General features: G+C 31.6%; 1 protein-coding gene across 1 annotated transcript; it reads left to right on the forward strand.

Moving 5' to 3' along the window:
* The first annotated feature begins 7,882 nt into the window (after positions 1-7,882).
* LOC104216794 (transcription factor MYB46-like) lies at positions 7,883-11,999 on the forward strand. The gene is made up of 2 exons (XM_009766929.2): positions 7,883-8,284; positions 10,818-11,999. The coding sequence occupies exons 1-2, from the start codon at positions 7,956-7,958 to the stop codon at positions 11,530-11,532; spliced, it is 1,044 nt and encodes a 347-aa protein (XP_009765231.1). The 5' UTR covers positions 7,883-7,955; the 3' UTR covers positions 11,533-11,999.
* The last annotated feature ends 5,235 nt before the right edge of the window (positions 12,000-17,234 follow it).

A 17,234-nucleotide genomic window follows, 5' to 3' on the forward strand; every position in this document is an offset into this window, starting at 1 on the left:
CAATGCAATATTATTTAAGTTATTATGAAATACAAATCTACTATAATGTCTTCATTGTCAAACAATCAAAAAATATAGTTTCGAAAAAATATATATCAAATTACATATTTTACCTTCTTAATAGTAAATAATCAATAAACGATATCAATTATAATTTAAAACATTACTTCTTCATAAATAAATATAAAATTACTTTCAAATAACAAAATAATAAAAGAATGATAATCTAGAGAGACATAGTACTAAGAAATGAAAAGCAATAGCAAGTGAACATATAAACTTCAGCTATCTATTTTTAAAAATAAAAATTCAATGATAGTCACCCTTCTGCTTTTCTGAATTAATAACTTCAGCTCGTTATTTGAGTTACTCAATCTTCATATTTTTTTAGATAAAAATAGAACATTTATCATTTATTAAAGAATTTTGAGGGTCAACAATACTAATTAGATAATTCGACACATGATTTGCACAAGAATGGTTAGGCGAGCACCGAGCGTTACGCGTTAGGCGTGTTTAATGCGCACACTCGGACGCTTGAAATATAAGCCTTACAAAACTAAGCTCCATGCTTTAACCTTATATATTTAATATGATTTTTCGACGTAGGTGGTTCGGACTATCTAACTCTTTAGCTCCGCCCATGATTGTGGCATAGTAGCTTTTAGAAGGCTGAGATTCTTTTTATGCCCCATGATTTCATACCAATTTAGGAGTATGTACAATCATAGTACATGCTATCATTGCATTTTCAATCTTCTTTTGCAGGTTGTAAGTTGAAAGAGGAATGCAATCTTTATATCCTCAAAAATTGAAAATCAAAGACGCCTACAAATTATACATGACACTTGTCTTTACATAAGCCATTATCACTTCACTGTAGTAAATTAATACACATTCTCACCTCAATTTTATCATTGACTATGGCAAAACACCGCATTTTTGTAATTTTTTTCTCGAAGAAAACACTTTTCAGATTTTGCAAACTTGTAAGATATGAATTCTCCTCACACACACATCCAAAAAGAAAACTCTCTCTAATGCTAGTACAGTCAGACCTCTCTATAATAATATCCATATATAACAATTATTTATTATAAAAGTCAAATTTTCCTCGGAACCAATTTTTATATTATGTTATAATATATTGTCCCCTATAACAACACTTCACTATAGTAATAAAAAAATATCAGAACAAATAAAATTATTATAAAAAGATTTGACCGTATTCTTTACCGCATTGTTACATACATAAAAAGAAAGAAAAGGCAGAAAAGAAAAGCATACAACTTGTTCACATTACATTTTTAAATAGCCTCTATCTTCTTTTTTGCTAGCTAGAGTTATGTAGTATCATGAATGATATTTTGTGAAGATCTTTCTCAATTGGGGTCTATTTGATAGGCAACTTTCTATTGATAGCAAATTCATTCTATTACAAGGTTCCAATAAGTACAAATTGAATATTCTTTGGCCCATTCTAGGCAACTTTAAAGGGAAGGGATTGCTTATTTTGGTGGTATAATCAACATGACCAAATGAGAAAGCTTGGAGAAAACAAATAGTAAAGAGGAAGCATACAAAAAGTTGACATCTTTGAAGTAACTTCAATGTTTTCTCCACCTTTTTTATTTTTTATTTTATTCATCCCTTTTGGGGCTCCTTTTGTAAATATTAAACATTAAAGGTGGCTTTGGAGTTGATATGAAACTTCTACGAGGAAAGGACCAGACCAGAAGGGTCTATTGTTTTTTCACGGTTTGAACCCTTAACCTTCTAGTCACATGGCAATAACTTTACCAATTACGCCAAGGCTCCCCTTCTTCTACGAAACAAGAATATTTTTCTATAGTCACTACTACAAAAATGGATCATGGGTATTGGTGGTTTTGATGCTTCCACATAAAACATAGAAGAATTAACCCAAATAACCGTCCAACCAACACACAACTGGCTAGGAAAAGTAAACAGTGAACTTGGCCGGATACCGTCGAAGCTTATCAAAATATTGAAAAGTAATTTCAGAAAATCTATTTGGACCCCATTTGTATATTGGTTTCCAAGTTTTGGGAGGATTTAGAAGTAGTAATTTGACTACTCTCTAAGGTTTCTGTATAAATTTAACATGTAAAAACTAAAAGATAGCATTTGCATTTCTTATAGTTATATGACATAATATATAAATAACGTTGGAAATAATATATATGACACCAAACCAAAGATCCACCGACAATAATCAATAGATAAGTAAATGTTAGCAGCGAATTAAGAGTTGCAATTCAAGTTTATTCATACTTGGAAAATGTTTAAAATTTAAATGACCAGCATATATAAGATGGAAATTAAGATTATTAGTTTTAAGGAATTTCTTAATAAAATTAATAAATTTGGCTATTTTCGTTCTTCTTAACTTGAAAGTTAAATTTCACCCACTAAATTTAATACTCATAAAGGTGACAAAATATTTGATTTTGAGTTGATCACTTTAGATATTTCAACATGAACATTACACTTTTTTTTCTTTTGCAAAAACAATAAATTAATGGCATTTGAAACACAATATGAAAATTATAAGATGTGCTTAGATTTTGCCGCAGTGCCCCTTGTATGTAACTATCCTTGGCGTGCATGGTTCGACCAGAAATGCTGTGCTTACAAACAAGACTATTCTTCTGCTCGAAGTTTTTCGAAAACTATTTTGGGACGATTGACGACTCTTTATAGGGGTTTACTGCTAAAATCTTTTGTAGAGAAAAAACTTTATACCAACGAATAGGAGATACATTTTTTTTTAATTTTATTCAAACTATATTAATAGTATATATCGTGATCATATTAAAATACTGTGTCATAGCTAAGTGATAGTTCTTATATCCTAGTACAATAGAAAGTTACATGTTACTATATATCTTACGTTTCCCTTCCTCAATATTGGCGGATGGAGAACATAAGTAACCAAACATGTTTAATATAGAACATAAAGTTATATGTGAAAATCGATAAAACTTTAATAAATAATAGATTCTGAATTTATAATTTTAAAATATAATAGTTGAACGACCCGTCAAATTAAAATTTTGAATCTGTCCCTGCCCTTGCGGACCAAAAGTAGTTGATGCCTCACTAGCATCCTCTATGATATGCCTTAATTGGTGCCAAACTTTACCATTTTGAATGCCATCGTTGCCTTAATTAGTGCCAAACTATTTCCATTTTGAATGCCAACATCGATCCGCAACGCTGCCTTGGCTCCTGAACTGAAGGCAATTAACTTATAATATGGATGCCCAAGTGTTCATTGTCTCTTATATCATGCATGGTGCTAGGGGCAGATTTTAGAGTGAAAATAGCATGTTTTTTGGACTGGTAATCGAAAAAATATTCAGCTTTTGTAAAGTTATTGAAAACTATTTTATGTGGAGATACAAAAATGCTCTAGCTGAAACACGGAAAGTTCCAACATAATACGCTGGATTATAGAGCTCCTACGTATAAACTTCCAGCATATTATGTTGAAACTCCGGCACATTATAAAATTCCAGCATATCATGCTGGAATTTTCCTTGATTTTTAAGTTAAAGGTGTTTTTTTTCTTCAAATTTTATCTTTACATGAAAAAAGTTAAATTTCGATTACTTCTGAAATTATAGCTATTTTTTAATTACCGGTTATAAATCAGGCTCTTCCCCCCTAGATTTAGAGGGTTGGTTATCGATTTACGTGAACCAAATAGCTTTTATTCAAATATTGTATTTAGGCTAAAAGATCCTCTAAAATATCTATAAAATATTTGACTGTAATTATTAATTTGAGATCACTATAATAACCCCTAAATACACAAGGCCAATGTCAAAGAGTGAAGACCTTGCTACTGTCATACCATACCGGGGGGACTTGTATAGGTGCCTAACATTTTTGTCTTGCTTAGATTTGGGATGAGTGCACCTTAATTATACCCTTAAAAATTAGATTTCAATTGCTCTACCGACGATCACCAATTTTAATTAGTTTTTAAATGTCTTTTTTATTTTATTTTATTTTTCACTCGGTATCTGGTACTCATATTGGGATCCGATTAATTCGGATTCGCACCGAAAAATCCCACAATGGGAGATAAAGTGCTTCCTAATAAAGGCGACTCCATATCCATAGGCTCGAACTCGAGACTTCTAGTTAAAGATGAAGGAGTACTTAGCACTCTACCACAAACCCTTGTTGGTTAGTTTTCAAATGTCGTGTTGGTAAGATAACTAAAGTTCATGTCTTTAGTCTAACATTTTTTTAATAGTATTATGGTCATCTGTTACAAAAATAGAAAGGATATAAGATATTAATCTATTTTTATTTTATTTTGTTATTTTTTTGGTTGTTTCTCGTGATAAAGTACCGATTATGCATGCCTTTATAATACATGCTGATATTCGCATTGTAAAGTTTAACTATTGAATCGACAAAAAATCAAGAACTTGAGGCCATTATTACTAGAAATTCGGGAAAAAACGTCCAAAAAATCCGATCAAAGTAGATCGATAATAGCCAATAACCGTCCAAAATGCAATCATTAACGTGTGGTTGGTATTTTGAAGGTCGGAAAGGCATACCGACCAAAGTTGGTCGGAAATTACCGATCAACTTTGGTCGGTCAATTAAATTCAAAAAAAAATTGCCGAAAAAACCTATCAAAGTGGGTCGGTTTTTTCCGACCAAAGTTGGTCAGTATTTTAATTATGTAATTAAAAAATGCACCATCTGATAATCGAACCGGGGTCTGTACTGTAATAGGACACTATTCTACCACTAGACCATTGGTGCATTTTGTTTTAAGCCTGTCTTTTATTTCATTTATACTCTTTAATTGTATTTTCGCAAGAAAATAGTCGATTTTATTAAAAAAATGAAATTATCGACCGAATTCTGTCGATTTTTTAAAAATAACCGGCCGAATTTACCGACCGATCTCGGTCGGGTTTTTTTAAATATTAATTTTAATTTATTTAAATGAAAAATCGACCAAAGTTGGTTGATTTCTTGAAAAATAAATTATGCGGGACTCAAAAATAGTTTCTCACATTTTTGCGCCAAAGAAAACCGACCAAAGTTGGTTGGTTTCGTAAAAAAAATTAAAAAATAAAATATTTTGAAAAACTGACCGACTTTGATCGTGTTTTTGGCCGGTTTGGTCGGTCGATCTTGGTTGATTTTTGCCAAATTTCTAGTAGTGATTTTGAGATGCAAAGATTGTACGGGTAGAGGTGTGACAAAATTTAAAGAATGAGGTGAAATGTGATTGAGGTCTAACTTTGAAGTGGAAAATGCTTTTTAAGACTTTTCGAATCCTATTTTCATGCATGTTATTACGTGGCTGACCTTGGGATGGGAACGAAAAGTGAGAAAAGTAAAAATTCTGTTTATAATTACCTTATGAGAAAGTTTAATTGTGAATGAATATGTAAAACAACAACAATATTAGCTTGACTTCTACATCGTGACTAATTTCCGTTTGAGACTGCAACATAAGAAGAAGAAAAATTCTTTCTTTTAATTTGCAACTTTCTACTCTTTAATATTTTATTTTCCATTTTTACTCGTAAAACCAAAACTAGGAAAATAGGTGTTTTCCATTATTTACTTTATAGTTTTTCCATTTTTCTCCTTCCAACCTCCCAATATGTTATGAAATACAAGAGGAAGCAAACAAAAAGTGAATTAGTGGGGTCTAAACAGTTGATAATTAGTTGGAAAATTTCTTTCTTATTTTCCTCATGAGGTTCTCTCTCTTGTCTTACATAATATTATCACGCTTACGTAAACCACAATTTATCTACTTCTCTTTGATTCTTTTTTTTATGCATAAGCAAAGGAGTTTTTAATTATTATTGTTATTAGTACAACTAATAACGTTATTTTTATTTAACATAATAATCATTGCAACGTGTCGGAAAGCAATAGCAAGCTCAAAGGGCCCATAAATAAAAAGTGAAACACATGAATGATTTTTTAATAGATTTAAAAAAATGAATAGTGATTGCTTTTAAGTTCATTTTTGACCAAAAATACAATAATGCTATATATTTGGATTTTCAAAGAAAGACAAATGACGTTGTGTCAAAACTTTTCGTCTACATTCAAGATTTGGCAAATTGTGAATACAAATCTACAAAAAAGGTCCACTTTCTTTCTTCATTCCTCCTTTTTCCTCTCTTAGAATGAAAAAAATGACTTAAATCTTTTTTTTAATCAATCCCATTTTAGGTTCGATTAATTTGAATTCACACCGAAAAACTTCATTTTGAATGGTAAAACGATCTCTAATAAAGGCGGCTCCACACAAAGGATGATATAGAATTTAAGTTCTATGAGTTCAAACTTATAATATTTTTAAAGTTATGGGTTCATATATATTATTTCTTGCAAATTTAGTTTATTTTTATGCTTAAATTCATACTTCGCATCGAAGTACTTGATTCAGATGAACTTGGTACTTTCAAGTTGCATCCGCCACTGGCAAACCCGACTTCTGGTTAAGGAATAAGCAGTACATACTACTCCACCTTCAAACCCGACTTCTGGTTAAGAAATGAGTAGTACATACAACTCCACCACAATATAGATGGTTAAAAAAACTGAAATAAAAATGGTGGGGTTAAAAACTATAGGATAAGGATGTTATTCTATCAAAAAGAAATCATGAAAAGAAAAACTATTGGATGTAAAAATTTGTATTTGAAAATATTAAAAAAAATATCATGCATGCTAAAAATATCATTCTCTTGAAAGATGTTCAAGAAGATACTAAAAATATCAGTCCCTTGAAAGATATTCAAGAAAATGCTAAAAATATCAGTCCCTTGAAAAATAATATTCCATATTTCTTGAGACAATTCTTTGTATTGGTATTTTATTTTAATAAAGTAATAGAGTGTGTCATTTTACAAATGGAAAAATATTGGTGGATGATTAATTTCCATTCAAAGATCATGTATTATATATGATGATTTGAATTCTTGAAAATTTCACCACATTCAAAATCATCATCCTGCTTTTATAAAATAATAATCATATTTTCTCTTATCTTTATGTACACGTGTGGATTTATATTGTGGTTTTTGGAATTTTGGGTTATTGGGTGGGGCTCTGTCGGCAGGGGGTGGGGTAGATTATGTGAAGTGGAAGCAAATATATATCATAATAATATTAGACTTGGTTACAAAACAAACTTTCCCTTTTAATTTCATGCACTTATAGAGTTATATCAAAGATATACCAATATTATTCATAGTGTATATACATATTTTAGTACCCCTTCAACTTTTAATCATTAACTTACTAGTGAAGAAATATACATAGAGGAAAAAGACAAGATATGGAGTCAAAGACAAGAAGACCATCTATCCTTTTCCAAACCGTTTTTACCTAGACTTATCAACCAACACCACCCTACCCCTACCCCTACCCCCCACCCCACCCCATATCTGTGTAAACGGATTTATCTGAACTTAATATTTTTTTATACTGAGTATAATATATATATTTAATAAATAACAAAAAATTCAATAGGTATTAAAGTTCTAATATTATAATTGTAAAATTTGCAATAGATTCAATGGTAAATACATTATGTAATACAAATATTACATTCGTCAAATTTAAATATTGGATCCGCGTCTCATCATCCCACCCCTATGTTTTATCTCTTATACCCTGTCATATCTTGATTCCCCATTTCTAAGCAAAACCCCACAACCATCAATATCATCATGATTATGATTTTCATTCCATGGAAGTTTCACTCTCTCTCTCTAATTTTTTATTTTCTTTTTCTTTTTTTTAAAAGATTTTTGAGGTTGATATATGGTGCTCATCAATATAAAGTTGTGACTTCTTTTTACATCAAATTAAAACAGTTGGGGAGACAGGAAAAAGAGTGTCTGAAAACAAAGCAAAGAATTCATACAATGAGAAAGCCTGAGTTCTCCTCTTCCTCCTCAGGCAAGAACGGAACGAACAGTAACAACAACAATAATAACAACAACAACAACAACGCGAACGTGAAGTTGAGAAAAGGGTTGTGGTCACCAGAGGAAGATGAGAAGCTGATGCATTATATGTTAACAAATGGGCAAGGGTGTTGGAGTGATGTAGCAAGAAATGCTGGATTACAGAGATGTGGGAAGAGTTGTAGGCTAAGGTGGATTAATTATTTGAGACCTGATCTTAAAAGAGGTGCTTTTTCACCTCAAGAAGAAGAACTTATTATCCATTTACATTCTCTTCTTGGTAACAGGTATATATCTCTCTCTTCTTTTTCTCTCTCAATATATTCATGTGATGTACTGGTGCATGTAGGTCACTAGTATTTTCTATCATTTTAGCTTTTATACATTTTAAGTGTCAAACAAATTTTTTTTATAACAATATTTCTATATAACAGATTCACTATAAAAGTTAAGTTTTTTTCGGGATCTATTTTTATGTTATGTTATAATATATGTCTTCTATAACAACACTTAGCAAAAAAATATCGGAACAAAAAAGATTATTACAAAGAAGTTTGATTGTACTACTATTAGACCGCCTAGAATAGAGAAGTATTATATATAGCTAACAGTGAGACTAGTAATCTAAAAAATAAGGTAACTTATTTGCTACTACATGTTCAGAATTTACCGACAGGAGTAGTAAAGATTTTTTATACTATCATTGAATATAAGTTGTAAAAACTTTTCTATAGACAACTTTGATAATTTCATCAGTCTACTAAGCAAGAGAGATTATTAATTTATGCATGAGAATGCATCAATTTTTACCTGTATGAATACGACGGAAACTGCAGTCGTTTTCTCAGAAGTTTTGACACGAGAAAAAACATACAGGAAATTAAAGATAAATATTAGATTAAGTTTCCCAATTCCTTCTTTTCAGTTTACTTCTTTTGTTAGTGTGTGTGTGTGTGTGTTTGTGGCGTGAGGGGGCTGGATTAAGGGAGAATAATTCTTAAGGTTTATTTTTAAATTTTATTTTAGGAAGAAAACCTGAATACATGGTAATTAAGGACCATTAATCAAACTTGAATTTTCTGAATGTTATTTTTCAGTACCTAGCGGGATCCCTATTTATTAAATAAAATAAAGGGATAACCACATTCATAATTTCCAGCATACACATAATTAATAATATTCTTTGCTTCCGATTATGCATAAAATATTATCACAAATTTGAAAATTTTAGAATATAATATAAATGTAAGAGTGCATAAGATTGAAGATTAATGTCCACGTCTTTTGAAAACTACTAGTCTGCATGACAATATTTCGATAAAAAAAGGTGTGAATAAGGAACAAAATTCCTACCATACAAATACTATTAACGCATAAAGAAATTTTTTTCGCAATAGTTTAATATCTGAAAATCGATAATTAAAAAGTTATGTCATTTAAATGATAACTACATAAAACCACTCATAATAAGTGAGATTAATAACAAAAAAAATATAAGGTAATAAATAATTTATTACGACAAGTTAACATACACTCATAACATTAAAATCATTACAGCACGGTTAGTATATATAAGTTATATCGTTTTGGTAATTGTTCTCCACCCCTTCTCACCACTAGGGTTTGGCGGGGTGGTTGGTGGGAAGAAGGAATATATATATATATATATATATATATATATATATGTATATAGGGGACAACACAGTGAAATCCAGATAATCTTCAATGACTACATGATAAAGCTAATCATGATGTTATTGACTTCAACAGCTTAATAATATGATTTATAGACATGCATATCTTTAGTTATACGTTTTCAATGAGTTAACATTCACCAAATTATTCTGCGCGCCTAATATAATTTCTTTGTAATTAAACACACAATTAGGTCTACCACTGGATAATTCCTAATGTTTTCTAAAATTGCATTAGCATCCTCTAAATTAAAGTCTGATAATCTCCATCTATTTGAGGTTTGTAGTTTTGGTTACTTGCTTACAATTAATGGAGTTCACATTCTTTTCAAGAATTTGGTGTTACTTAACGAATGAATCTCTCTCTTTATTTTTCTGATAAATATATATCTTGAGATTTTGTCTAATTGGAAATGGAAAGAAGCAAAGAAAAAATAGACATCTTGCCAACTGGTCATTTAATAAGTGAGTATTTTATATATTATAAAATTTGTTGATTTAAATAAGGGAAGATAGGTAGAATCATAGGTTTCTTCATATATGTTGGTTATACTATTTGATTAGAACTTAATTGGTGATTATAGAGTTGATAACATATCTATTTAATTTTTTAGCTTCAAATTTAGCGGAGGGGAAGTAGTTTTTTATTTTTTTTATTTTTTATATAAGTAAAATCCTAAATCCTAATACTATTAACAAACAAGAAATATAATTATAAAACATGCATGTGCGCTGTTCTCATTTAGGTGGTTTCACATAATTAAGAGCACTTAGTTCTTATTAGTCAAAAGGGCAAATTAAAGATGGATTTTTATAAATATTAATCAAGGGTTTTAACATCTTGGCCTTAGAGTTGAAGTTGCTCCACTTGCCATTTTACAATTTTCTTAAGAATAACATATTTAAACAAATCATAAAATTAAACTACATGCACCCTTCTGAGTCGAGGGCTCATTAGAAACAATCTCTCTATCTTCACTAGGTAAGGGTAAGGTCTACGTACACACTATCCTCACACCCTCACTTATGAGAATATACTGAGTTTGTTATTGTTATATGTCTCACTTTCACTTTTACATAATTTGACCTATATGTTGACTCCTATTTACTTTTCTCTATTTCAAAGATGGTCACAAATAGCTGGACGTTTGCCTGGACGTACTGATAATGAAATCAAGAATTTCTGGAATTCGACATTGAAAAAAAGGCTAAAGAACTCATCATCTTCCTCTACACCATCACCAAATGCAAGTGATTCATCCTCAGAACCATGCAAAGATCTCAACATGGGAGTCAATCAAGGTTTCATGTCAATGGAAAAGCATAAACTAATGGCCATGTACATGGACTCAACGTCGTCTTCTTCCTCCTCGATGGCTCTAAACACCATTATCGATCCTTTGCCCACGCTCGAGCACAGTCTAATGAACATGCCTAGTAGATTTGGTGCACCTTCATACTTGACTACACAACCATGCATGGCACAAGGAGGGAATGTTACTAATGGAAGTCTTTTCTATGGGAATAATCATGGGATATTTGGAGGAAATCTTGGAATTGAAGGAGAGATCTATGTTCCACCATTGGAGAGTGTAAGTATTGAATATCAAAATGTTGAAGTTGGGAATATAGTTGAAAGGAGGAGCCAAAACAATAACCCTAATAACAATATGACCAACTTGACTAGCCATTTCAATAGTAGTAGTAATATCAAAGTAGAGAATTTTGGAGGAATAGGGAATTATTGGGAAGGAGATGATCTAAAAGTTGGAGAGTGGGACTTGGAGGAATTAATGAAGGATGTTTCACCTTTCCCTTTTCTTGATTTCCAAATTGAATAACCCTAGAAAAACCTTTATTTTCCTATGAACATCAAGACCTTTTTTTCCTTTCAGTATTAGACCACATAATTCAATCCTATATAGTTCATATAAAACCTCATATATTGAGATAAATTTGGACAGGAAATTGAAGATGAGAGGGTAAATAATCTCATGAGAATAAGGATCATTTCCTGGTAGATATATACTTTTATTTCTTGCAATGCAACTCTTTGTATAGGATATTTTGCATTACCTTATACTTTATATGATGTAATTAGAAATTAGGGTAATCTGGTCATTTTTACTTCAATTTGATGTTTGTAATAATCACCATATACTTTTGAAGGGATATATGTATAGTCACATATGAATATTGTAGAGATTAGTGATATTGTCTATTAGTCTTTTATGTACAAAACCATTTGAAATGTAAGCAATTATGTTTTTAATTAGTGGATTAAACAAGCTATCTTATGGATAAATAATTAGATCCCCTTTCGTTCTATTTCGTGCTTTAAAATAATCTCATCGTTCTGCTCTTTTTAATGGATATTCTTAGCCGTCCTCGTGTACTATAGTTATTTGTCTATATTATGTGTGTGCTTGCATGCATTGCGTAATATTATGAAAAATCAACGATTATGGATATTAATCAAGGATTATGGATATGACACGCAAGTAATTTTTCCTTTAATGGGATTTAATCTCTAAGGTGATAAGTCCACTTGGAATAGGAATTTTCCACATAAAAGAGTGCAAAGTCAGCTTGCGTTAATTGTCATTAGGACTTTGCAATCATAACATTAATTACTACTTAACCTTAATGGTAGAATTCAAAGAACAATGATAGCTTTTTTCCTTTTCACTGTCACTCCTAAAGGTAGCAACACAGTCATTTTCAATAGGGAAGTTAATCAGTTCAAAATGAAATTATGGCTAGGGTAATAAAGATAACCTAGAAACAATAGTAACAGAAATAGAAGGTGAGATTTGAGATTATCTTTTAACCGGTGCTAGATATCCAAGAAAAAGTTGGAATAAAAAATGGGAATAATTTCAATATTTGAACAAGTGAAAGTGATGGAGACTAAGGTTCAAATTCCAGAGATAAAAAAAAAATTATTATGTAATTTCTTTTTATGATATGCCTAAACCTTTAGGGGTTGTTTGGTTATCGGTATTAGGATTCAGAATAAAATTTGAGATTGCATTTAGCTCATGTTTAGTTATGGATATTGGCTAATACCGCTATAAATTTTACACCAAAAGATCTTGGTATTAACTATCTCATATTGAGGCGGGATAACAATCATGCGACTGTTAATCCCTGGATATTCCACCTCGAACCAAACGGTCCTTTAGTGCGAATACATTTGGAAAAAGACACTGTATAGTCGTCGCCGTAAAATAATAGCAGAAAAATATATAAAATTTGTATATTTTGTATATATATGATGCTAATATTATTTCTTTGGTTTTTGTTTGATGGTACTAATATATTGTCTCTTCCCTTCTCTTCTCGTCTTTTTCGTCTTCTTGAGCCGATGGTCTTCTGGAAACATCCTCTCTACTACTTCGAGATAGGGGTAAGGTCTACGTACACACTACCCTCTCCAGATCCCACTTTCGAAATTTTACTGGGTCGTTATTGTTGTTGTATATATATATGCATTTTTTTTATGATATATACAAAAAATTTACAAATATATATACTTTTACGGCTAACAAATATAAAGAATTTTGGCCACGGATTAAAAGTGATATTTGCCCGATACATTTTCAGTAATGTATCCATTTCCATGCATGTTGGGTTTGCAGGTGAGAGAGGTGTCTTTACAAGAAAAGTCTCTAAGATAAATATTGTTTTGTCAGTTTAGGTTAGGAGGCAAATTAAAGTGATTTCTGTGTAGTTAAAAGGTAATTAGCTACAGAATGAAAGTAAGTGCTTCACTAAATCATTTCACCTCAAGATTTATGACATTCCATAACTAACTGATCTGACTTTAATATAGGTATTTGTCTGGAAGGTTTATGAATATCTTTTTGACAAGATTGTTTGATTACGTAAATTATGCATTGGAATGAGGTCAGCTTTTTGGCACAATTAGAAATTGCTAATCGAGTAAAAAGGGAGGATATGTTTTTTCTTCAAAAAAGTAGTTTAACTTCTTTAAATAGTATAAAATAATTTTGTATATGATATACCTCATTTATAAGATAATTATAATTAGTAATAGATAATTGCCCATAACAAATAAAATTACTCTAATAAAAAATAAGTCAAAAAATCTACTACAACAAATTAAAGTATCCTAATAGTATAGAAATATTTGACTGTTCATGTATATAAGTTTAAAATGAGAGAAGGAAGTGAAGCTAGTCATGAATTCGATCTTTTTGACGATTGGAAAGTGATTTTAATTATTGTTTCTTCATTTATATTTTACAGTACGTTTTATGGTTTATTCTATTATATAACCATATAATAAATTAGAAAACTAATTTATCTCAGAGGTTTGCCACATTGTTATACACTATTATTATGGTTTATTCTATTAAATAACCATAATAATAAGTTAGGAAACTAATTTATTCTCACGGGGTTGCCACTTTGTTATACACTATATATTATCGGGTAAAAACTTATTCGCACCGAATAGCCACCTGCATTTTTGTTTCTTCCACCTATTGCTTTCTAGCTAGTTTTTAGGTTTAAAATTGGCACAGAGATTAAAAACACACAAGGCAAAGTAAACTTCACTTTCAAATGTGATTATACATTTATGGAATAATTAATTAGTCAATGTTCTGATGTGATTTGAAGAAATAAATTGACATAAGATTGAGATAAGGTATGTTTAATTTTTTTTCCAATATGGTGTATAAGAAAAACCCTAAATCAATCTCCCTCTTCTCCTCTATCTTTTTTCTCACCCCAAAGGGAAAAAGGTTTATTAAGTTTTTCATATAATTAATAAAGAAATAGGGAAATGAAGATCCGTCTAGACCATGACCACCCACCTCGACAAGCTCCGTCAAATGCTATTATTTCAATTTCACGTATAATTATTAAATTTTATTTATTTTAATAATTTAAATTATAAAAAAAAATATTTAGTATATTAATATAATTAAACTTTATCCACCGTAAAATCACCAGTGAAAATTGTCTTGAGAAGTCTTAATCCAACTATAGTTTATAACTTTATATTGCAAAATGAGAAATCCAAGATTCGTTTTACCTACCAAACGAAGAATTAATTGAAAAGCCATGCACGGTAGTACGTCTCTTGACTAGCTTTTGACTTCATTTTCGTCTATCGATTTTTACATTATAAATATATTTTAACGTGTTGCAATTAATAACTTGTACTTTTATTGACAATTACATGTATTACTTGTCCCTATAGAAATTATTTTAAATTATTAGTGCACAAATTAAAGTTAGCTCAATTAAGTTTTTATTTCACAAATAATCAGAAATTCAAATTCATTTAATAACCTACCAATCAAATAATGAAATGAAAAGCCATGCACGATAGTACGTCTATCAAGTAACTTTCAGTTTCATTTTCATTAATTGATTTTTCCATAACATTAAAGTTGGTTACATAAACTTACAATTTCCCAAACTTGCAATTCACGAATACAAAGAAAGAATAAAAAAAGAATTAAGTTTATGCCCATGATCCAAACAGATTCTTTATTTATATCTTAAGTAATACGTTCATTTTCTTTGATTTAAGCAATTTTAGTTACATGATTATGACATCTCAGTTATAACGGTTTATAAGTTACAATGTCATTTTCACTGCATATATGTATGTTAGTTCCGTTATATTAGCTGCATGCTAGTTCCTTTTCTTACGTTTATTTATTTTAACAGTTTGCCATTTTATTTATTATTTTATTTACCCAATTTTTCAAAGCAAAGTTGTATAGGTCCAAATTTGGCAACCACGATAATGGATAAGCAAGACATGGGACGGGGTCACCACAACACAGCGACTAAAGGTCGTTGTGACAAAGGACGACGATTAAAAGCGGGCAGCTGAAATAAGATAGCAACGGTAGTTTAAACTTAGGAAGAGACATGAAGAATATGCCTTTTGGATATTCCTTATGATGTACTTTTTAGGATTTTTTGGGAAATGTCCCTTATAAATAGGAGGAGATAGTGAACAAGAAGGGGGTCTGCCATTTCAAAGAAGAGAGAACACATTGTAAAAAAAGAGAGGAATATACGAAAGAATTGTCTTATTCGCTTTACTCAAGTATATGTTGTTTAACTTTCATCCATAAATCTGAAGATTCCACATTCATATCGGTTGCATATCATTTCACGTCATCAGAAAGAGGAGGCACCCAATCACACACTCATTGGGTGACAGTCCATTTATACTATAACCATTGTCATTTCTTGCATTCATGGCATTTTTAGGATATTATATATTTTGTCAATCATAACACATTGAACATATCATTTAACGGGCTCCTAAACTGTTCTCATTATATTACAATCTCGTTACATTTGATCTAGAAATTATTAAGTTCAACTGAGATTCACTCCATTAATTTGTTACTAATTAGTTTAGCATTTATTTGCTGAAATAATTTGGCGCCGTCTGTGGGGAGTTTTCTAGTTGAAACTATAGTTTTTTTTGGATCATAAAAAAACATCTCTTCCTCGTTTGCACCACTAATAATGGCAGGAAAAGGAGATGCGAGGTTGAAAACGATAGCATGTGTCACTACCAACATCTTGAACACAATCAACGAAGATGGTAGGGAAAACGATGAAAACGCGACACCAAATGCTACACCCAGGCGGAGTGCTTTGCCTCCCCCCCCCCCCCGCGAGAGCGTAACTGCCTCACATAAAAAGGGAACCTCCACGTCAACAATAGAGGAAGCACCACCAGCAATAAAAAGACCACTGGAAGAGTGGCTAACAAGCACTCTGAACAACATACTCGATAAACCCGTCCAAAGGGAGAACGAAGATACTACACACGTAGATATCATAACAACCACTGACGAATAGGATGCTCCCCAAACAGGTAACACTCACGCCACTGTTAACACAGGTAATGACGCACTCACAACCATTTTGAAGAAAATGGAAGAAATGGAGAACGAAAACAAGGCGCTCCGTGATCAGATGAAGGAGCATCAAGAAAGGGTCGACAAGATACCGGGTGCCCCAAAGTTATTACCGAAATGAGACGCTGGTCGATTCGTCGAACAACCATACAGCAAAGGAGCAACCCCCCATGCCATTCCAAAAACCTTCAAGATGCCACCATATCTGAAGATATACGATGGAACTACGGACCCAGAAGATCATATCGTTCACTATGCCATAGTGCTGAAGGGCAATGTCCTTTCGAAGGAGCAAGTACCGTCAGTATTACCGAAAAAATTTGGCGAAACCCTAACAAGGGGAGCCCTAACATGGTACTCGCAAGTGCTGGCGCGGTTAATAGAGACGTTCGAGGAAATGGTAGACAAGTTTGTCACCGCTCATGCAGGGGCTAAAAAGGCGGAAGCCAGGGTGAATGATATATTTACCGTTAGGCAATCGCCTGGCGAGGGACTCAGAGACTTCCTCGCTCGGTTTAACAGGGTGAGAATGAGCCTACCAAATGTATCAGATAGGATGGCGGTAGCGGCTTTCCAAAATGGGTTGAGTAGGAACGGGTCAAGAGCAACCAGAAAAC

Source organism: Nicotiana sylvestris, chromosome 11 (genome assembly GCF_000393655.2).
Source record: "Nicotiana sylvestris chromosome 11, ASM39365v2, whole genome shotgun sequence".
NCBI lineage: Eukaryota > Viridiplantae > Streptophyta > Magnoliopsida > Solanales > Solanaceae > Nicotiana > Nicotiana sylvestris.